At 27.6% G+C, this 23,486-nt stretch overlaps 2 protein-coding genes and 1 non-coding gene across 3 annotated transcripts; 1 reads left to right on the top strand and 2 right to left on the bottom strand.

Moving 5' to 3' along the window:
• Positions 1–8,517: 8,517 nt before the first annotated feature.
• LOC101259536 (U-box domain-containing protein 4) lies at positions 8,518–11,068 on the bottom strand. Its single transcript, XM_004238044.5, has 2 exons — positions 9,721–11,068; positions 8,518–8,856 (listed from the first exon to the last, which is right to left on the bottom strand). The coding sequence occupies exons 1-2, from the start codon at positions 10,699–10,701 to the stop codon at positions 8,767–8,769; spliced, it is 1,071 nt and encodes a 356-aa protein (XP_004238092.1). The 5' UTR covers positions 10,702–11,068; the 3' UTR covers positions 8,518–8,766.
• Positions 11,069–16,845: 5,777 nt separating this feature from the next.
• On the bottom strand, positions 16,846–18,479 carry LOC101259241 (F-box/kelch-repeat protein At5g43190). Its single transcript, XM_004238043.5, has one exon. It carries the CDS (start codon positions 18,329–18,331, stop codon positions 17,231–17,233), a length of 1,101 nt encoding a protein of 366 aa, XP_004238091.1. The 5' UTR covers positions 18,332–18,479; the 3' UTR covers positions 16,846–17,230.
• Positions 18,480–21,134: 2,655 nt separating this feature from the next.
• Positions 21,135–21,207, top strand: TRNAA-AGC (transfer RNA alanine (anticodon AGC)). Its single transcript has one exon. It is a non-coding gene; the product is annotated as a tRNA-Ala (tRNA).
• The last annotated feature ends 2,279 nt before the right edge of the window (positions 21,208–23,486 follow it).

Here is a 23,486-nt window from a genome sequence, read left to right as displayed (position 1 = left end):
GTTGTATCAAAATTTGAATCTAATAATATGAAGTTCTTTGAATCGTATGTTATTATTATGCAATATCAATATGTGATGCATGTTAAGATTTTTTTCTCTCGATCTGAAAAACGAAAAAAAAAAGAAAATGTTTCTTGCTAACAAAAATAATATAAAGTAAAAGATGTATCATACATTTTTTTGCATTATTATTAGTGTCTGTTTTTTTTAGATGCAATTTATATTAGAATTTATTTTGTGATATTTAATAATATTTTTCTGAGCCTAATTTTCCACTAAAAATATAAAAAATAAAATTTATAAACTTGTTAGATTAGGATGTAAACTAAAATTTTAATTGATTAGTAATTTAAAAACTTATGTGTAATACGTTTTAATTTTTTTTTAATACATTATTTGGATTAAAAATTATCTTTAGAATAAGTATAAGATAGTTATCTAATTCGAATTATTAAAGTTTATCATTGAGAGAATATATAAAAGAGTCATAACTAACATTAAAAACAATGAGAAAGATTAATTAAAAAAAAAACAAAAGAAGAAAGAATAAAAAAAATATCAGTTTTTTTAAAAAAAAAACAGAAAACAGTAAAATAAAAAAAATAAAAGAAATAAAATACCTGATTTTTTTTTAAAAAAAAGAAGAGAAAAGTAGAATGAAAATAAAAAATAATAATATAAAACTAATAAAACAAAAAGTGGATATAAAAAAATGAAAAAGAACGTAAAAAAAAAAAGAGTAACAAAAATTATTTTTTTTAAAAAAAAGGGAGAAGGAGACAAATCTTTAAAATAATAATAAAATAAAAATAAAATAAAAATAAAAATAATGATAAAATAAATTAAAAAAAAGAAGAGAAACAAACTTTACAGAAAAAAAAAATTAAAATCAAACAAAACGTGTAGAGAAAAAAAAGGTGAAAAAAATGAAAAAAAAAACAGAAAAAACGTAAAAATAATAATAAAAAAAAGAGTTAAAAACATAAAAAGAACAAAAAGTAAAAAAATAAAAAAAATAAAAGATAAAAAAAAAGAGGATGTATCACAAATTTATTTTTTAGTAAGGAACGTAAAATTTCTTTTATATATATATAAAAAAGGAAAAGATAACAAACGTAAACAAAAAGAATTGATCTAAAAATAATAATTAATTTTTTTTAAAAAAAAGGAGACAAAATGTTAAAAATTGTTACATGTATTAAAAAAAAAAGAAGTGAAAACCTTTCTTAAAAAATAAATATAGTCCTAATCTATTTAGAATTTTTGTGATTTTAAAACTAATTTCAAATCTCATAAAATTTCATCTTTCTATTTTTAAATTAAAAAATAAATAAATAGAAATCCTAAATTAACTTGAACTCTAATTTTTTTTTTCTAACTATAAAATACCTATATAAATTCATCCCCATAATAACATAATATATATATATATATATATTATATATATAAAATATAAAATCAAAATAAATAAATAAATAATAAATAATAAATATATAAATAAATATGAATGTTTCAAATTTTGAATTAATGGACACATACCAAAAATAATAAAATAATTTTCAATAGATTTAAAATAAATAAGACGATTTTTAAAAGGTTTAAAATAAATGAGAGAATAAAGTAAAAAAAAATAATTTATTATTAAGATAAATAATATAATATTAAAAATTAAGTCTAGTGATATCAAAGTCAATGAAGCGACCGTGCTAGAACCATGGGACTCGAGGGGTGCCTAACACCTTCCCCTCGGTCAACAGAATTCCTTACTCGGATTTTTAGTTCGCAAACCAATAAAAAATAGAGTCAAATTTCGTTTTGATTAGAGATTTAAATAAGGTGACTTCGAACACCAGCGACTCTGAATAATAATTATCCCTTTTCAAAATGTCACTTTAATTGGAAAAAATTCTTTTTCTTTCAAATAAAAATCAAAAAATATTTTGAGAGAGAAAAAAAAAAGAGGCATGACACATATCTTGAACAAATCAAGATCACTGATTAAGATTTAAAAAACTTCACAATTCTTGGTAATAAGTCATTTTTCTGTATCACAAACTTAAATTATGGCTTGTATTAGAAGTTAGAAACTAAGAACTCTTGCGTGTAATATTATTATATGTTACTTAATTGGACTTAAATATAACAAAAGAAAACCTTTTTTTATTAAAAAAAACACAACAACGTAAATGACCATCATCTTTTTTTTTTCTCCTATATATATATATGCATATATAACTTAATTTTTAACCTAATAAATCAAAACAATTGGTATGAGATGACCAATGAAATGAACCGCAACTAATTTATTCGTTTTTCTTTTTAAAATATATAGCCAATTATTTCCTAGGTAATACAACCAAATTAAAGTAATTACATTTTTTTTTCTTGGGATATAAACTAACTAAAGAAAAAGTAATGCTTACTTATTATTAATAATTATAACGGCTAATTGAAATAAGGTGGATCTTGAAAAATATTTAAAAAACTCTGATAACACTTTAACTTTTCTGAAATATAACTTTGTATGAAAGATCTTCGAGAAATCTATCGAACATATAAAGACCCCATCATATATATGGTCTTTTTTCTTGCTTACTCCATGATTTATGATACATAATATACGTATAAATAAGGTGAATTTCGAAAAATATGAAAGATTTTACGACTTTATATACATTTGTTGTCCTTTTCGTACTTACTCCACGATGTACGATACATGTTACATGTACTTCAGATCCACTACAAATAATTATTGCAATGTTCAAATTATTGGCATTATTAATAGATAAAATAAGTTTCACTTCACATTGGCATGTTGTCTTCCTTTATAATGTTGTCACATGGAAAATATAAAATGTAGATCTTGTCTTTTGAATGAATTGAAAACTAGGTGGATTATTAATTAAATATACCTTCTGTTTCGATTAAAATTAAACGTGATATCACTTGTTAGGATTAAACGCTTAGTGCTTATTGTATTGTGTCAAAAGCTATAGCTGATAATAAGGCGTTACTTTTATGTCTTAATTAAGTCCATCAAATACGCGTTATATTTGATCATGACTCCTACCAGGACCACCCAACCCCTCGTGGGCCTTGCTATAGGCAGGACGTAGATATTTCTCAACCGTCTCAAATTAGCTATTTTTATATTTGATTTTATTGAATTATTTAAACGCTCCCTATAGACATTTTTTTCTCTTCTAGCAAACTCAAAATACGTATATTTTTTAAAATTATTTTTATATTTATGTCCTCCATTTGCTAAAACAATCTGTACATTTGTTGGCTCTTTTTAAATATTGTTTAATATTTTAGTAACCATATTGATACACATTATTTTTCAACAAATACTTATAATGTTCAATAAAATAATAGCGCCCCTAAAAGGAAGTAACTATATGTCCTTATTTATAAGCTTGACAAACGAATAAATAATTAGTTTCCATTTCATGATCTTTATATATATATTATTATATCATATTGTTTTGCATGATTTTAGCCCTTGTTTAATGCTTCTAGCTTTGTAGTGAAGAGATTGAAGTAGGTCTCATTTTATCTGAATATTTTGATATCCATTTTCTTGATCATCTTTAAATTGATAATTTTAGCGATAAAAAGTCAAACCCTTAATTTATGATTTTTTGTGAAAATAATCACAATAGGTTTTAGTGACCTTTGAAACGCTGAATAAGATATGGATAGTAAATAATATAACTGCAATTGTCATTTCTGCTAAAATTTCTTTTTGAACTATCGCTAACTTCATATGATTTATTGAAGTCCAATATAATTCTAGTTATTTATTTGTCAAACTAAGCATATAAAGCCTCCTAAATGAGAATCCAAATATTATAAAAACAAGTAGTACAACATAATCATAGTGCTCCTTGGTTGTTTAGAATAATTATTATGTTTTACTCTCTTTCCACGTTTTAATTTGAAAATTGAAATCCCCTGACGTGGAATTAACAACACCATATTTAACTACGTACGTGTGGCCTCACCAATTAACGTAATGTGTCTTGTCAATTTGACATAAATTTCCCCACTATCTTTTCCACTTTTAAACAAGACTAGAAGTATTATATGACACCAACATGATGAATGAAATGTCATACGTCGATGGAAAAAAAAAAGAAGGAATTTTTGGGGATTTTTAAAATATGATTATAGCACTAATCCTCTTCTTTATTATATAGTTTTTGAAATGTAAGTTAGGTTCTTTAATACAGTACTAGAGACGAATTTTGATGTACGCCTAACACCTCCCCTGTGGATAATTGCGATATTGAAAATACCTTAGATCCATAAATGTCACACATGAAATCAGACAATAAAATTCAGAATAAAAAGAATGTTCAGATCCGAATATGCAAAAAGGAGAAGAAGGAGTGATGAATGAATATCACGTATTAATAAAAGATCCGAGGACAATGGATAAGATTCGGAGAGGAAATGAAAGAATATTATCCATCGTGCCGGAGAATGAAATCTGAAATTTAAAAAAATCGAATTTGAACATGAGAGGAGGGAGAGGAGAGGGGGATGCCTATATCGATGAATAAATGAATGAGCGAGCTAGGCCCAAGCCTAATTTAACACAATATGATAAAGTTAACGACATACAAATCCTAGTAGGGACATAAATTTGGGATTGTATAGAACATGAAGCATGTGGGAGATCTAGTGAAGTACTTTGATGTAATGTAACATTGTTTGTCTAAGTTTTAGGTAAACCTTGTGGTTTTTATTCAAAAATTATAAAGGAAAAGTATTTTTTTAAAAAAACAACTTTTGTAAAAGCTTTTTAAAGTCTTTACTTTTCAGTTTTCAAATCTCTATTGATTTTTCTTTTTTGATAATGGCTATCTAGTTCTATATTTCACCCAACAATACGACGAAGCAATTTTTAGCCGTAATAAATAAATATATTAATAAAGAGTGTCAAAATTTTTATCGGCATAAGTTAAGTATCATTAGATTTAATGTCGCTTAAAACTTTAGGAACATATACAAAAATGTTAATGTAGCTAAAAATACATAATAATGACAATTGAACTATATTCGTTAATTAATTGCCGCTAAAGATCATTGTTATGTAGTAAAAATACAGATCAATCAAAAGAGTTTAGCACTTCTTTGTTATAAAAAATGTAGCAATTACATTATAATACCATCCATGTATATTTTAATAAGAGTTAAAAACACATTTAAACTATTTTTTTAATTTTAATTTCATATTTGAGAGTGTGAGTTTCATACATACAACATCACTTATTAGTTATTAATTTGAGAAACACACCCCTAAAATATTTTAGTAAAGTGAATACTAAGATTAGAAAAAAGGTAATATTACCATTTTATCAACATTTTTATTTGAAATATTATTATAGTGTGTAAACAATTATATTGTGATCAATAGAGTATTTGTTTTTTCTGATTTTCCAAGTTCAATTCGTATTAATTATTATATGCTTGCTAATAATAGTAGAGGTATTTGACCTCGTTAAGGTTTGTCATAAGGTAAAACCTAACTTTCCCTATTTGTACATATTATTCTTTTATTAAGAATATTAAAAATATCACTCAAAATAAATATTTGATTGGTCCAATAGTTGTAAAGCGACAAGGGTTTTAGACTTGCAGTGGAATAATAGATGTTTTTTCATCTTTAATAAGATATTTTAAATTTAAATTCTGCTAAATATCGAATCGCCTTTGTTAGAAAATAATTTGCTAGTGCGAATCTGAATTTACTTGAACTAAAGTCCATGTACTAGTAGACACCAGATACTAGGAAAAAGAACACCACTTACATGTGAACTAATAATATTTACTCAAATTTCAATGTAGAGGACCCTTAATTTTGTTTGTATTTGCTTATTTTCAATCGAGTCAAAACGTAGCACTAGTTGTAATAATCTATAGTAGTAGTTTACTTGTTTATATCAAGGCGTTTTCTCCGCTATTTTGCATTTTTCAATTTCAATAGGTAAAACGTCTACACAACTTTGAACATGTTATGCCATAATTAAAGCTTAATATATTACACTTTTTTCAACTCCTTATACTATGATATTTGACCTTTATGATATAGCTTTAACAAGGCAATCATGGTGTATGAGAATTTAAAGAAATTGTAAAAGTAGTAGCAAGTATCATCATGAGATTTATATACATTTCTAACAAGGGGCAGGTGGAGAGTGGTGACATCAGTTTATCCGGATTTGATATTTTTGACATAAAGAATAAAGTTATGAGTAACATAAACAAAAATTTGTAATAAATGATAAATTCATAATTTTAAAAATAAATAAATTAATGCTAAAAAACTTTATTAATTATAATCGAGAAAAATCAAATTTTTCTTCCTCCTCTATCATGAAGACCGAGCCAGAGCATAAAGAAGGAAACTCCTTCGAGCGACTTCCAACAACCACTTTAGAGTAACAAAACTCGATGGAGTTAATAAGACCTATACTTCATAGCAAAAAAAATAAAATAAAATTATAAAGTTCTCTAATCCAAATCCCCGTTCTTCCTTCATGGATTCCTCTCTTTAGTTAAATTTTTCGATCCTGCTAACAATTTTAGAAGCTCTAGATTGTTAATAAGTACGATTAGAAGATTTAACTAGAGAAGAGGAGGCATGAAAGGAGAAGGAGGATCAGGATGATAAAACTTTGTAATGAAAAGAACCAGAAAATTGATTTTTCTTGAATCAATTACAAAAACCTAATATCGCGTCCTTTATTTATACATGTCTATAGATGCTTCTAGATATATTTATAAGAAATTTTTTGATAACTTTATCTTTAAATCATATTCTTAAGAAGATTCTAGAATTTTAAAATCTATCTTTGACTGAATATTGATTCTAATGAAATTACCTAACGCCTCGGTCCCTCCTTTGACTGAATATTGATTCTAATGAATTCTTTTTATATATGCTTTTGATATTCTAATTATTATTCCTTCTATTACAATTTGTTTATCTTATTTTAATTTAATGTAAAATTTAAGAAAATAAAAAAAGAATAACTTTAAATCTTGTGATATTGAACTAAAGATACATAGAATATATCAAAATGTTCTATAAGCATGTTATATAGAAATTTAAAACTAAAGAGCTGGCGAATAAGAAAAAGAGACATTTATTTTTAAAATAGACTAGAAAAAAACGCAGGACAAACGAATTGAAGCAGAGGAGAAATATGTTTCTATCAAAGGGTGCAAAGATCCACAAACACGTTCTTGTTCTAGTATGGTTACAAATATATTATGATGATAAGATTGCAAATGTTACAAGATTTAAAATAAAAAAGGAAAGCATAGATACATTTGATTTAAATTTGATATGTTCACATGTCCAACGAAGATAGGTTAATATAAGGGCCCAATGAAGAGTCATTTCGAATCAAAGAAGACACTAAAATACAGATACACACCAAGCTTCGTTCAACATAAAGACATGTTTCCATAATTTTCAATCTATGTCCAATCAATGATATCGATTTATAATGTTACACACCCATGTGATGAATAGACTTACATGCTGTTTGTTATATTATGATTTTTCCGTTTTAATCTGTTTGTCTTATTTTAACTTGACGTTAAAGATAAATGAAATATATAAAAATATTTTTTAATTTTATGATTTTAAATATGTCAGGCAGAAAATTAAAACAAAAAATTTAGTCTTCAAACCTTTTTGTAATGCATTAAAAAGTTGACAAATGAAAAGATGATCCTTTTTAAATGAAAATAAAAAGGCAAAACAAGCGAATTAATAGTAAAACTTCGATTTACCAATAGATAAAAAAGGTATTAGTTTCTTTCGTAAACTTCATGTTAGGTTAAATTATGTGGGACAAAGTGGAACTTTTCAAAGAATAACTAACTTTGAAATCTTTGTTTGAAGTTAAAATCAATATGCTAATTTCTACCCTTTATTTTATTTTCTCCTATCTCCTAGGTTAAAGACTTAGGAATGATCTAATATTATTTGAATGTTAAATAAATAGTAAAACTTCAATATGCCAATTGCTCGACCTACTAAATTATCAAATCACGCTTATATAAAAAAAATTATTTGTTAATAGATAAAATTAATTAATATACTTATTCATAAAAACATGATAATAAATCTAATTCAATCGTAAAAACTATAATAATAAATCTAATTCAATCGTAAAAACTAAATTGTGAGTGAACTTTTACCTACTCTGACACTTTGTGTTGTGTGTGGCTACGTCAATGGCGGAAATTGGTAACACATCATTACAAGACGCAAAAAAGGATAATTTAAAAATATATAGTCGATTAATTGTGAAGAAAGAAAACCAAAGAGATTCTTCGAGACGCTTTTGTTTATATTGGCGTTATATAAAAGGATTCGTGTAACAATGACTTACTTTTGCTTTTTCACGTAGCAGACTTTGATTTTAATTAAACAATACGCCACTTATCAAAAGGAATAAGGAACAATCTGGATACAAGTAAAAAGGTAAAGTATAAACCAAACAAACAAAAAGTAGTACAATTTCATATCACAATTTCAAGAAACACAAGCCTTGGCCAAAAATCAAAACCCACCAAATTTACAAACTACACTACTACTTCTAACAGAAGACATTTACAATTTTTAATTTTTAATATTTTTTTGTTTTGTATATTTGTCCATGATAATTTGTGGTTTTGTTGGACTGGTATAATACAAATAAAGAAAAAGAACAAAAGAGAGAAACATGTAGGGACACAAGTTCAGACTGGCACACCAGAGGTTCTTGCTACTGCTGTTGCAGCGCCGTTACCGGATCTTGGTTGCCGTAGAAGATCAATCAGTTTCTCCGCCTGTCCCCAATTACAATACACAAAAACACTCATTATACAAAATAAAATACCAATAGTAAATATCACTAGACAAGCCCCGTACAATGAAACAGATCTCAGGCTCAATCAACTCGATCAGACGAGAAGCTTTAATCTAATACAATATACTTTATGCCTACTTAAGCAAATTATTTATAAACTCACCTATACCACTTACTTTCAATCTCTAAATAATGTGTGTATATTTTACTCTTTTTATTTATGTATTGTCTTCTCTTTTTTCCTTTTCTTAATCATTAGGTAACAGGTAGAAGGGTGTACTTTTGGGATAAAAGAAAGAGTCAGCCATACATTTTATTAAGTTTATTATATCATAATAAATTAATAAATGTGTGAGAAAAAGTTAGGAGTATACATATATAAATCAGTCTTAATTTGGTCACTAACCGTGTGGCTAAGAGAAGGACAAGTAATAGGACTATAATTTGAACTTTTATATAGCAGTATTAATCTTCAGGAAGAGAATTTAACCAATAATTTGTTCCCTAAAAAGCTACAGACAAATGGGTAGACATTGTTCAGAAACGATTACTTCATACACCTAACAGTAAAGATATGTCCATGTTCAATTCCCCAACACCTCACTGTTATAAAGTATTTTTTTTGTGATAATAATTATTAATCGAGTGAATAATTGTTGGTAATGTTAACGGTTGGATTAACATTTAAGTGCAATCAATTAACAATTTGAAAATATTTTAATCTAATAATCTCAAGTTATTTGAAGATATGTTTGAATTTTCGATATTCGTTTTTGATATACTCGAATCTACGCAATAGAAAATAGACTTATATTTTTAATAATATAATAATATTTGTTTTTACCTTTCGTTTGGCGCGACTGGTTCCGGACTGAGACAAAGCGACGAGGGGAGGAATGGCTCCTTCGCGAGCCACCATAGTACGGTACGCCACGCTATCCTCACATATCTGTAACAGAATGGAAACGGCAATTTCCTTCTGCCGTTGTGATCCGACCTCTACGATCTCTACCAATACCGGAATTCCACCTTCGTCCACCAGCGCCGGCCTTGCCTCCGGCACTGATATCAATTCGCTCACAACGAACGCTGATTTATCCACCATATTTGAACTGAAATCCGCCATTAGTTCTACCAAAGGCTTCATCACGCCAGCTTGTACTGCTCTCACTTTGTTCTCTTTCACAGAACAGAGAGAGTACAGAGCAGTTGATGCGTCCTTTTTGCCGCGGAAATTTCCGGTTTCTAGAAGGTTCACTAGCGGAGGAATTGCACCTGAACGACCGATTGCGATTTTGTTCTCCTCAACTTGCGATAGCCGGAGAAGAGCGCAAGCGGCGTTCTCTCTGGCTGTTGAGGTTCCAACTTTAAGCGCTCGTACTAGAGGTTTAATCGCTCCTGATGCAGCGATGAGCTCCTTATTCTCATCGCAAAGAGACAGATTGAGAATTGCCGTAACGCCGTTTTCCTGAAGCTGAGGATCGGTGGAGGAGATTAGCGAAATCAACGGTTTAATTGCTCCAGCTCGAGCTATTTTAATACGATTTTCCGGTTTATTCTTCGCTAGGAGTCTAATTTCAATCGCCGCTTGTTTTTGCTCATCGATTGAACTAGACTCGAGATCGGAAACGAGTTGTTCGATTAATTCATCAGAATTTTCCGACGCACAAGCCAAAAACAACCGCCGGCTTTGAGAAGAAGCTGTTGGAAACTCACCGGATACATCACTGTTGCAATCGCTGAAAGCTGAGGAACTTCCATTGATACTGAGATTAGTGAAGGTCCGTCCCATATAAGTGAAATTCGATTGAATTTCAGTCTCCATCGTCGGAGATTATGCTTTCACTTAATTAAGTCTTCGTCGTCGCCGTTAAATAATCTCCGGCGAGTGTGTGGGGAATAAAATGAGAGGCTTACAACGACAACGTTTTGGTGACTGAAAGCGTTAAAGAGAAAAAGGAAAGAGGTTATGTTTTTTGGTCAATGGGAAGAGGAGGAATATATTAGGGCGTAGGAGAAAGAGAAGACACGTGGTTGACCGTACCGAATCCCAGTCCCTTAGCACGTGTGAAAGTCTCTTTAAAACCGTGCCTCGAAGGTGCTCATTTGTTAAATTTAATTTATGTGACATATTATTAAATTTAAATATTATAAATAATTAATTATTAAAATTTATAATACTTTAATATTTATAGTTATTTTTTTCAAAAGAAGACCTAATGAACATGAATTTTGTTCATGTTTACAAAAATGTATTTTCTTTATAGGAATAACGACAAGTATTATCTTTGTGGAGTGACTAATTATGTTCATAAAATTTTTGGAGCCAAGATAGTAAGGATATATGTTATGATAACAAAAATATAGAGTTTCAAAAGTATGATATCGAATATAAAATTATTTGTGTTAAAGATAAGATTAAAATTTTTAATTATTATGAATTATTTTTTATGGAGATAAGATTAAAAATCGAATGATTAAGAGAAAAATTAAGATCTCCATCAACTATTACATAATTGAAATAAGTGTACAAATAACGTATTTTTTAGATCGATATTCACGAATGATATTCCTTATATATTATATTATACTGTAGTGATAAATATTATCGTTTTCTTTTTGTTCAAATTCATATGTTTTTCTCCAATAATGTGTCTCTTTTATCAGAAGTGTCACTATGTTTTATACGTAGTTTCTTACTAATTTTCTATTTTTAAGATATTAATTTGAGATTTTGTTCGTATTCGATTATTTCTACATTTTTATCCATTAACAATTATATTTGTTAATTTGGTATAAATTGATACGTCTACTGAAATTAAATCTTGATTTAAAAACTTCACTACATGTCAAATAAGGTACTTCAATGCTTAGATTGAAGATCCATTAATTTACTATGTCTAGAAGTAAATATAATTCAAATACCTATTCAATAAATTTAATACAAATTTTCGTACCATTTAATAAAGTATGATAATATGTTTGAAATTTGATTATTTTGCCTTTGGGATGAGCATGATTTTTATGTGTACACATTAGTAACCTCTTGTATATGCTATACGATATTGTTATTTATCTTATATCATTAAGTTAAAAGAAATATCTAAAAATATGCTCGTTTTAATAATAAATTACTTTTTAATTTTGATTTTCTTACCCTTCTCAAGTTCTTTTCTCGATCCATATACCAAATATTCATTTATTAAATTAACGTAATCCAGAAAAATTGTAAAATATATGCACAAAGCTTATTTTTATAGATAGATTGATTTTTTTCGATAAATTATTGCTTTAAACACATTAAATATGGGTATAAAGAAAGGGAATAAAAATATTGGTCAGCTGATATTATCAGGTTTATGGAGATTCCCTTTTTATGCCTAATGGCTAACATTGAATTAAATTTAAAAGGTCCTACATAAGTGTTTGGTAATAGAGAAAATAATTAAAGAAAAAGCTAATTTGTTATTCTTTATTAATATTTTTTTTCTGAGCCTTTTTATTAAATTAAGATTAAGTACTTTCCATGCTTACGTGGCATATAATTATGATGATAATTAAACTTTCTTCTTTTGTACCTAACTTATGATTACGAAGTAGTTAAATGATCTTTCATCAACCAACACTCAGTTTCCTTGTCTGTTGCTCTAACTTTTTTTACAAAACTATTTTTAATATAAGGTTTATATCACGAAAATAATTAGTAATTGACTAATAATTATCGAACAATTCATAGGACACGGTGAAAGAATCAGTAAAAATTTAATAGCATAGTTAAATTATAAATTCAAATGAAAAAGTATATTAACGAATTATAATTAGGAAAATTACTGAATACACGTCTTATATTTTTCTTAATCTTAATATTTTCTTCTATTTCTAAAAAAATCTAGAAGCACTTATTTCTTTAATGAATCCGAGCTACATATAAATGTATCTCAGCCAATATTTACTGTATTTAGTTTATTGGTTTATTTTATTATATATTCGAGTTAATTTTAATTTGTCTGAGCTAGTTTTTGATGTATCAGATCTACATATGTATTCGAGCTAGTTTTTAATGTATCCAAGATACATATTATACATCCGATTTATGTTATAATGTATTCGAGATACTCTTCAATGTATTCGAGCTAATATGATGTATCTTGTTTGTGTTACCTTCCACTATAACAAAAATAACCATTAGCGATATTTAATTCTTAATTGCCATTAAATATATATTTTTAGTGAAAATATTCACTCTTTGTATATGTTCCTAAAACATTTAGCGATATTAGTTCTAATGACAGTTAACTGATGCCAATAAAGACTTTAACACTCTTTATTAATGTCAAAATTTATGTCGCTAAAAATTATTTTTTATTCTAATTTTCATATCTAAATCATGTAATTTCTAAAATTTATACTAATAATTAAATATTGTGACAACTTTAAAGCGTGTTACGAACGGTAGACTAGCGAAAGCGATAAAATTATTATTGAGTTTATCAAAGTCTAACTATAAGTTAAATTGATGATGATTAAATAAAAGAATATAAAGTACACATTAGATTTCTTCTTTTTATTCGTTTACTTTCAAATTTGCATTGAAAACTCATATTAACAAGTAAAATATTTTTTTTAAAAAAAAAAATATTTATATCCAAAATCAAAATTCAATAGTTGAAATTTTTAATCAAAAACGTTGGATAAATATTTATCGTTTAACCGTAATATTTAATGATTCGAGAGAAATTACATGTCTATCACTATATTAAAAATTGCCACGTGAATAGATAGAAGCTTTATGCTAATCTGTTTTCACATGTGAAGAAATTATGGACTAAAATTTTAGGCCTATGGAGATATTAATTTTCTTTTTCTAAAATTAGTCTTTTTTTAGTGGGTATCATTAATTTAAAAAAGCAAAACCCTAAAACGGAAAAAGAAAAAAAAAGAGGATAGTAGTGGCCAAACACGATTACATATTTTATTTATATCTTAGTGCCAACAAATTAATATTTATTGTTATAATGGAAAAACGACCTCTAATTAGATCGACGCTATTGAATTGACCCATAAAATATGATATAAAAGATTTCATTTATTTCTACTATACTTGCATCATTCTCCATGTACAAGTTTATTTATAACGCTGTAAAATATTTTTTAATATTCGTATAAAAACAAGATTTTTTTCTTTAATTAGAAAAGTGATTATAATAATAGTTAAAATATAAAAATAATAAATTTCATACGTGACATTTTATTATTGTCTTTTCTAATCCTCAACACTCTACCAATCTCGACGTTCAATCCCCTCGTGCTTAAATACATTGTCTTGCTGGTCGATTGAGAAAAAAGATAAATAGAATTTGAAATAATAGAAGATTGCATGATTAATTTTATCTTGAAGACGTGCAGACTGGGGTTCTCTTTCATCGAGCTGGGAGACAATCCGAATTATTATAAAAGGTTCATTATTATTTAATTTTCACGAAAAAATAACCTTTCACCTCGAACACTCCCTTAGTGATTTATTCATTTATTTTTTGCTAATAATTTTTTTTATAACGCGATATTGTCAATTGTCATATATTTTGTGAGTATATTCTAAATCTATGAATGAGACAATGCGTGTTCAGCTTGACGTAGTCCAAAAATGCCGAATGAAAGAAATATAATTTATAGGTCATTTTCCAATAGCTGGTTCGAATAACATATATATTATATACAAATAAAAAAATTATTGTATACAAATAAAGTATCAATTCATTTTATTACTCTTGTATCTCGAAGTGTTCAAAGATGGAGAAGAAAGAACAATTTAGAAGCACACATTAATCAATTATTATTTTTCATTAGGTATTCGGTATTTGCATTGCATTACATTAAAGAGTTGTTCATATTATGATATATACTATTAACAATGTGTTTAGATATAACAGTTATTATAGAACAATTATTTATTTATTTTTAATAGATCATATATTCGTTTATCCTGTCTGTTTACTTATATAATAGATGATGTAGTACATAGGGTTTAAGGTTATATTAGAGGATTAAATTATCGATTTTTACAAGTATAATTTTTTTTGTTCACAATCTTAGACGGGAATTAGACATATCATCGCTACGATTGTAGCACTAAATTATATGAAGTTTATCTTGATTATGGGAATGATATAGTTCCAACTTCTTGTGCTAGTAAATTTTAACAAAAGAATATTCTTTAAACTATTAAATGTACATATATTCTTAATGCATGATTAATAATATATATCCCAACAGGCCAGACCTTCTCTCTAGTAATAATAAAATTAGACTCTCATTACATTTGACATCGAGCAAAGATCTCCAAGTACCCTAAATAAGTTAATGTCGAACAGAGACACCAAGAGAGGAGATCGATATATCAAGGATGACAAAAGATTTCGAAATCTATCGAAAATTGATTTATTTTGAACTAGAGATAGTAGTCTATGTTTTCTGCTCTCTTTTAATTGTCTTGAAAGTGACAAACACAAATGTCATAAGTTTAGTATACATCCCCAAAATTAAATGCAAATTTTTTTGAAAATAATTAAAGATGAAATTTGATGGATATATGTTGAATATTGGATGAACTTGAACTTAAAGTCATGATGGGGCATTCATTTTCATTATCCATATCAATCTCAAGAAAAGTCAATACAAGATCTTAAGCTAGGCTAATTTTTAATGGATTTTATAGATATATTGTGGACCACAAAGCAAAGTGATGATTGGTTCCTCTTACATTTCTATACTTTCTATTTGTAAGATAAAAGTTGGTATTTAATAAGAAAATATATAAGACATTTAAATTTCATAATCTTATATGAAAAATATTAAAATGAAAGAGTTTGTAAAAAAAAGTTATTTTTAAACGGACTTAAAAAAATAGTTAAACAAACGAATTGAAATAAATGGAGTAATATTTTCATTTAACGGCTATGTTTTTTTTTTTTTTATGTAATTAGTTTTTTTTTCTTTCTATAAAAATAACATTATGTTATAACAATATAGAAAAATATCCGAACAAACGAAATAATTATAAAGAGGTTAAACGATGTCCTAATTAAAACACTAACTTTGCCTTGGTATTGTATTTTGTTGGTTAAAATACAATAAATTACGGATGAAAAAATGCATTTAAGGAACAAAAATAATAATAAAAACATTCAAGTTGAAATCCAAATATCTCTCACTCTTTAAAAAAATTCAAATCCAATAATCCAGTACAATTTTGACTTGTCCATTTCGAGATGCAACGATGTAGTATAATTTAACTCCAAATTAGTTGAAGAATAAAAAAGTTGTTATGTGGAATGAATTAAAAAAATTTGCGGTTTAATTTTCATTTGTAGGAACAGATGCCACTAGCTTACTTTGTGATCCGTGAGCCAAGGATCTATTGGAAACAACTTCTCTACCTACACAACGTATGGGGAAGTTCTGTTTACACTCTATCCTACGAAGACCCCACTTTGTGAGATTACAAACCGTCGTTCAGAAGCCTCCGATACTACAATTAGAAGTTACAGCTTGAGTATGGACAGATCTGCATTTCACTCAGATCATACATCTGGTTTATATCTTCTTACAGTCTAGATCCCTACACCAATATGAAGAAAACTCAAATCTCCAATGACATTATCTGATATTTTCAATAACAACATACCCGGTGGAATCTCCATGTGGGGTCTGAGGAGGACAGAGTGTACACAGACCATATTACTATCTCGTGGAGATAGAAAGACTGTTTCTGATAGACGGACCCTCAAGTGAAGTGTCAGCTTTCAACCTATATAGCTCTAGGATTTGAGCTCTGAGGTTTCTCTAAAGAACCTTTCATGAAGATCCAAGGACCACAAAATGTAATCAAAATTGGACAGATAACCTAATTAAGTATCGCGCAAGTAGGCACTCCAGAACAAGTTCTTTTGCACAACAATGGAGACATCAATCACATTCGAAGATCAATACATTTCAACTGCTTTCAAAGTACACCAAAGTTCAACAACACAAATTCTTTCAACCAAACAATGCTTCTACAAGGTTTATTTTCATATAATGATAGATCACTGCTAACTGTAACAAATAAACCACAGATAATACCACTTTATATACACCAAAACAAAACAAAAATAAAGAGAGTCGAGAAACAAACACCAAACACTTCCAGGAGTACAGGATTTCACCTTCAAGAACCGGTTGATGTTTTTCTTCTCCCCGCCCAGGCCCGACTAAATCCAAATCATACACTTCTGGCAGGCCCATTCATGGATTCGCTCCCAACGAGAACTCTGACTAAGGGTGGAGCAGTCCCACCACTGCGGCAGATGTTACTATTACACAAATGCATATAACTCAGGAACAAAGGAAAACCATCTGAATCCACAACTCCATTTATCAGGCAATGAAGGGCATTTAGGAAGCCAATGCCAAGTCCTTCTAGAAACCTTATAATACAAAATCTCAGGCCAAGAATAACAACACACACAAATCAACCCTTTATGCCAAAAACAATAAACATGTTCATAGTTATGATAACAAACAGATAAAAACTTCCTACAAATCAATTCAGGCACATTCTCAACTTCAATCCAAATCTTAGAATCCCCATTCAATTCCCACAACTTCATGCTTCTTGAAATCCCATTACTCCCATTTCCACTAATCAAGAACAATTTTTTATCCCCATCACTCACCAATCTAGCAAAAGTAACCTCACTAGGAAGCTCAAAATTTGATCTTTTCCAAACCCCATTATCAAGATCAATAGAAACTATAAAATAAGGCTCCGGTGTAATAAACCACAAATACCCATCATGAAAAACCCCTTCTTGATGATGATTCTCATTTAAAATCCGATCAAATCCCCCAAATTGACTCCAGGAATGAACCAAAGAATCATAAACAAAAACTTTACTTGAAGATCCAAAAGCAGACATCACAAACAGCTTATACCCATTATTAGCTGAAGAAATCAAAGTAACAGACTCAAAAGAAAAAGGCAAATTTGGGTATTCTAAAACCCTAGAAGATCTAGCTAAAACATTAGTTATAATGAAAGAAGTAGAACTTGGGCGAGTAAAACAAAGCAACCCATTAGAGGAAGATAAAAGAACAGAGGAAGAAGATGGCAAAACAGGGGAAATACACAGAGATAAATTCCGCCAGTTGTTATGAACAGTATCGAATAAAGGGTATTGTCTAGGAAACTGTGGATGTGAAAGTAAGAAAAACGAAGAAAAAGGTGAAGAAGAAGAAGAAGAAGAAGGGGAGTGTTTAGAAATGAAAGGGGGTGAAAAAAGAAGAGTTTTGAAATGCTTACAAGTTGATCTGAGTTTCAAGAAAGCTTTTAATGGAAGAAATGAAAGCAAATGCTCTAATACATCTTCTGGTAATCGACTCCAGATTTTGGGATCCATTTGATTTGATTGTATCATTTTCTTGTTTTCATATCTATTTTGTTATATAATGCTCTGTTTTTATGAAGAACAAATTTTAACACTTGTTGTGATTTGGTAAGCAACTTGTTTTCGATTTTGTCAATTTTGTGACGTGATTATCGAGGTGATTAAGAAGATAACTAGAAGTCTAGTGACAACTAATAATATTAAATGGCTTATACATGAAAAATACGTCATTTAACTTGACTTTATTTAATATTCATGTTTAAATATACATTTTATTAGGTATTTTAAGAGGTAATTCACCTCTTATGTATATTGTATTACATTATATTAGACAACATATATAAATTTAAGTACTTAATTATGTATATTAAATTAAAAAATATAAATATTAATTTGAATTAAATGATATATTTATATATTACGTCATTAATTAATACATCCTCCACTTTAACGTGATTATCCCTCTTTTTCTTTTAATCTAATAATTTTTGTTTTGTCTTTTTCATGATTTTTTTTCCATTTTAATGTTTTATGTGGTGTGACATATTTACTATTACAAGACAAAAGTTTGATATATTCTACTCTGTTAGTTTCAATTGTTTGTGTTGATCTTTCTTTTTAAAAAAATGGAAATATCTAAAAAAAAATTTACAACTTCTTTTATTATGTTTTTTCATATTATTGATTTTAAAATCAGAAAATTCAAAAACTTTTAAATATCGTATTAAATTTAAAGAAAAAAAATATATTTTTAATTGAGATCGATGCTATATTACTTTTTAAATTTAAAAGTGAAGTTGAAGTTGACTTGAAGATTGAAAATGGAAGTGTGAAATGATGATGCCAAAGTTTGATATATTTGAACAGATCACATCGACCATTTGTCTGATTTTGACCACCTAATATTTTTTTTTTAATTTCATTTATGTAATCAAAATATTGAATATGAAAAAGGGCAAAATAGCAGTTATTGCTGGACAAATAGGTTGTGATTTTTGCTCTACTACATATTGGAAAAAATAAATAAATAATAGGTTTAGCTATTTATTACGTAACTATAAAGATAAAAGATAATCAGATTATAATTTATTAAAAAGGTTACAAGCTGTAACAACCTTTAGTTTAGAAGTTATATAATTTAAACATATGCTCAGTTATAACATGATTATTCCAAGGACAAATTTTATATAAAATTTAAGGTAGTTGGGTAAATTTTAATAGCTTAATTGAATGATTATTTAAAATTTTATTTTGTTAATGACGATATGAATTTCAACTTATAATCTTCTTCTCAGTTTCCCTTTTCTTATCCCTGATTTTAGTTTTTAATATCAGTAGATAATTTATGTTTTCTTAAAGCATTTGAGATTCGAAGAGCGAATATGGACTGTGTTATAATGTTGACTTTCACTTTTAATTAGAGGTTTCGAATTCAAGCCTTGAATATGAAGAAAATCCTATTCCGAATGTTACATTGAAATAAAATCTATTATATATGGTTTTGATTTAGTCAAACGGATGATATGGACTTCTAAACACCAAATGAGGAAAAAAAGTGATAAGAGGACTTGGTTTGCTGGATGCTTACTTCATGGGACGGCAAGATTAACATTGTAACATACGTTATCTCAATTTGTTTATTTTAAAATTTTAATTATATTATATCAGTTGTTTGGTGCGGTGTATAAGAATAATATATTGATATTAAATTTTTAGTAGCATATATAATGTTTGGTTTTAAATTTAAGTTTGATGTGATTGATATATGTTTTAGCTTATTTGATACTATTTTTTATATGTAATAGAATAAGGCATTGATAATACATGAAATCATTCTTATTAATATACATTCTATTTATTTAATTTATACGAAAAAATCAAACAGTCGACAGAAAATAAAATCAACTTAATAAGTATTGATTTATATGTTTTTTTTTAATTGTTATATTTTGTTTTAGAAAAGTAAATGTGTTTTCTCACGTCTAAAGAAATGACGACGATAAAAGCAAAAGAGGAAGCTAGTATATATTCTTTTTTCCCTAATAAATTCTTTTTATTTAATTATATGATATTCTAGATATATATTAACTTGACTAGTTTGAGTTCACATCGTTGTAGTATCCCATATATATATATATAATTTTAGTAACATCAAAATATGTGATGGTTGTATCTCCCTTTTAATTTTAATAAAGAGTGTAATTCTCGAAATAAGTCTGATGCATTATAAATTTAAATTAATAAAATTTTAATGTGAATATTAAATGTTAAATATAAAATAAAATAAAAATCTATTTTAAATGACTAATTATTTTGGCCGGCCTATGTTATTTATGGCCAGATCGAGAATTTTAAATGTGAAATTTTGCCATTTAAAAAAAATAGTCAAATGTGTTCATAAATTTCATAGGGGGTGTACCAAACATAAAGAAAAATCATGAGGAGGAGTAATATCTAATTTATATTTTATAAGGAGAAATGGGGAAAAACAAAATTAAATAGGGTGCAATTTTTTTAACCATTTTTTTCAACATCTATTGATACCACACGCAAAATATTTAAAGTTATGTTTAATATAAATTAAGTTATTTATTTGCGTCTACTTAAAATCGAAAGATATAAATACGAAATAATTTCAAATTTAAATATTTATGTATATATCCAATATTAATACTTTCTAACTAACTTTTCTTGTCACAGATATATGCCATAATTGGAGTTGCACACATTCTTGTATACAACACCTCTTCGTTTGAAATTTTCTATTTCATATTATATATCCAATTCTAAAAATAACGTATAAATAAAGAAATATGTTTTGTAAAGGACACATGGGGATGTAGCTCAGATGGTAGAGCGCTCGCTTAGCATGCGAGAGGTACGGGGATCGATACCCCGCATCTCCATTCTTTTTAATTATACATTCTTATTGCACGTTTTATCCACCTTATTTCAATACAATGTACGATGTCGTTATCAATTATCTCCATCTCATTAATTATAGATTCTTATTGCACGTTTTATCCACCTTATTTCAATACAATGTACGATGTCGTTATCAATTATCTCCATCTCATTGGATTTAAAAAGTAGTGCAAAATCAAATCTTATATCAAACATAATTTTAAATTTCAATTTGATTTCAAACACTTTTCAAAAGTATAGGTAGAAATTGGTTGTAGCTATATCAAAACTACACAATAAGAGCACATTTTTTGCTAAAACACTTCTTTGTTAGGTAAATCCACCCATTGAAGCACAAGTATATCCAATTCTCATTCATAAATGAATTAATGTTGGATGAAAGTTGGGGAGCTAATCAAAGACGATACTCAATACAATAAATAGTAAGAAATTAACGAGCACGTATTGCTAACAACTTTTCGATCCACCGATAAAGGCAAGATCATTTTTAACAGAGTGTGTGTTGTAAAGAAAGATAATGATACTATATATACCATGTTAAGAGTATATATTTCTGACTTTTATAATACTTCAACAATCAGTGTTATACTGATGGTTCGACGAGATAAGTATAAAGATGAGAGTGATAAATATGAGGCTGAAATTGATAACTTTATCTAGCTATGCACCATTCTTTTATTATTATTATTTATACAAGTAGCTAGCTTTGAAAGTGCATAAACAGAAAGAAATTGGTAGGCTTCGATCGCGATAAATAATGGATTAATATGAATTATATAAAATAAATATTAACGAGAATTATTTAAAGGGGAGATTGTTGTCTGTGTGAACGAAATCGTAATTGGTAGCTGAAAAAAGAAGAGTACTAATTAAGAAACTATTAATGATAACCCACTAAGTTTAACTCAAAATAAACAAATATCATCAAACCATGTTATTAATAATATAATTGGACCTTTTTAGCCTAACAAATTAAAGTAATATCTCACCACAAGTAAAATTGCACTAATCATGTATAATTTTTTTTTTTAAACAGTTATCATTTTTATAATTTAAATCCATTTTATACAAAATAAAAACCAAGTACATTGAGTGGTTTGGGCCATCACAAATTGTGTTTCTCACACAGGCCATACCAAGTTGAATCTACTCATAAATTATAGTATATCATTTTAATTAAGTTGGCTTTCTTTTTGTGTTGTTGGTCATTACTTTTAACAAAAAAAATAATTAAACATGAAACTAAAAATTTTGCGTCACTAGTTTAAGTAATATTTTCTTTTTTAATAGCTTCATTAGTTAAAAAGGGACAAAATCCGATTATATCGCAAACCACAAAAATAAATGTGTGCCACCATTTTAACTTCTCACCAACAAAATAAAAATTTAAATTATCAAACGACCGAGTAATTGAAAATTTTATACTCAAAACATGATAGCAGTAGAGAATAATCCAAAATTGTACACTCATATTCCTTAAAAGGTTTGGCCACTATCCTCGTGGCTCGAGCACTGTGCTTTACCAGTGAGATTTTGAATATAAAAAGGCAAATTAATAATAATAATAATAAATCAGTCATTATCTTAATTAATACTTAAAAAATGATTATTTTAATTATTCATTTACTTAATTATCATCATGGTGCCCATGTTATGCATTTTTGCCAACAAAGTCGTAGTTGAGTTACTTAAAATACTTTTTATCTTTTCTCTCAATTGTTTCTTTTGTCTTTGACTTACAATAAGAAAAATTCTTCTTAAAATGTTTTTTTATCCATATAACACCATGGGTGGGCTAACTTTTCAATATTTAAAAACGTTTCAAGTTTGAAAAAAATCGTTAGTAACACCATACGTCTTATTTTTCTTGATGATAAGTCCAACTTAGGCAAGTATTTTATACATTAAATGAGGATTTTGCCTTAATCGAGTTCGTATCTGATTAGCTAGTTGATGAGATAATAGTAACTTATTAAATTAACGGGAGAGAATCATCAATCATATTGAAAAGGAATCACGACTTAGACTCTTACAAGAAAGATTTGGGTGAGGAGAAAGTATTAGTGGAAGAATTTTTAAGACCACAAGATCAAAGGATAATTTTGTACAGTTTCTCTAACTTTAATTTATGATCACCAAAATTCAAAAATCTTTTTTATACTCTTAAAAATCTATGCGAAATCAAATCAGATCATTCTTTATTTCTATTTCGCCGTAAAAAGTAACAGAGACTAAAATTACGTTTCACGTTTTAACTTCA

This window comes from Solanum lycopersicum, chromosome 4, assembly GCF_036512215.1.
Source record: "Solanum lycopersicum chromosome 4, SLM_r2.1".
Taxonomy (NCBI): Eukaryota; Viridiplantae; Streptophyta; class Magnoliopsida; order Solanales; family Solanaceae; genus Solanum; species Solanum lycopersicum.
The sequence above is the reverse complement of the archived record's forward strand: the minus strand, read 5'-3'. Positions and strand labels throughout refer to the sequence as shown.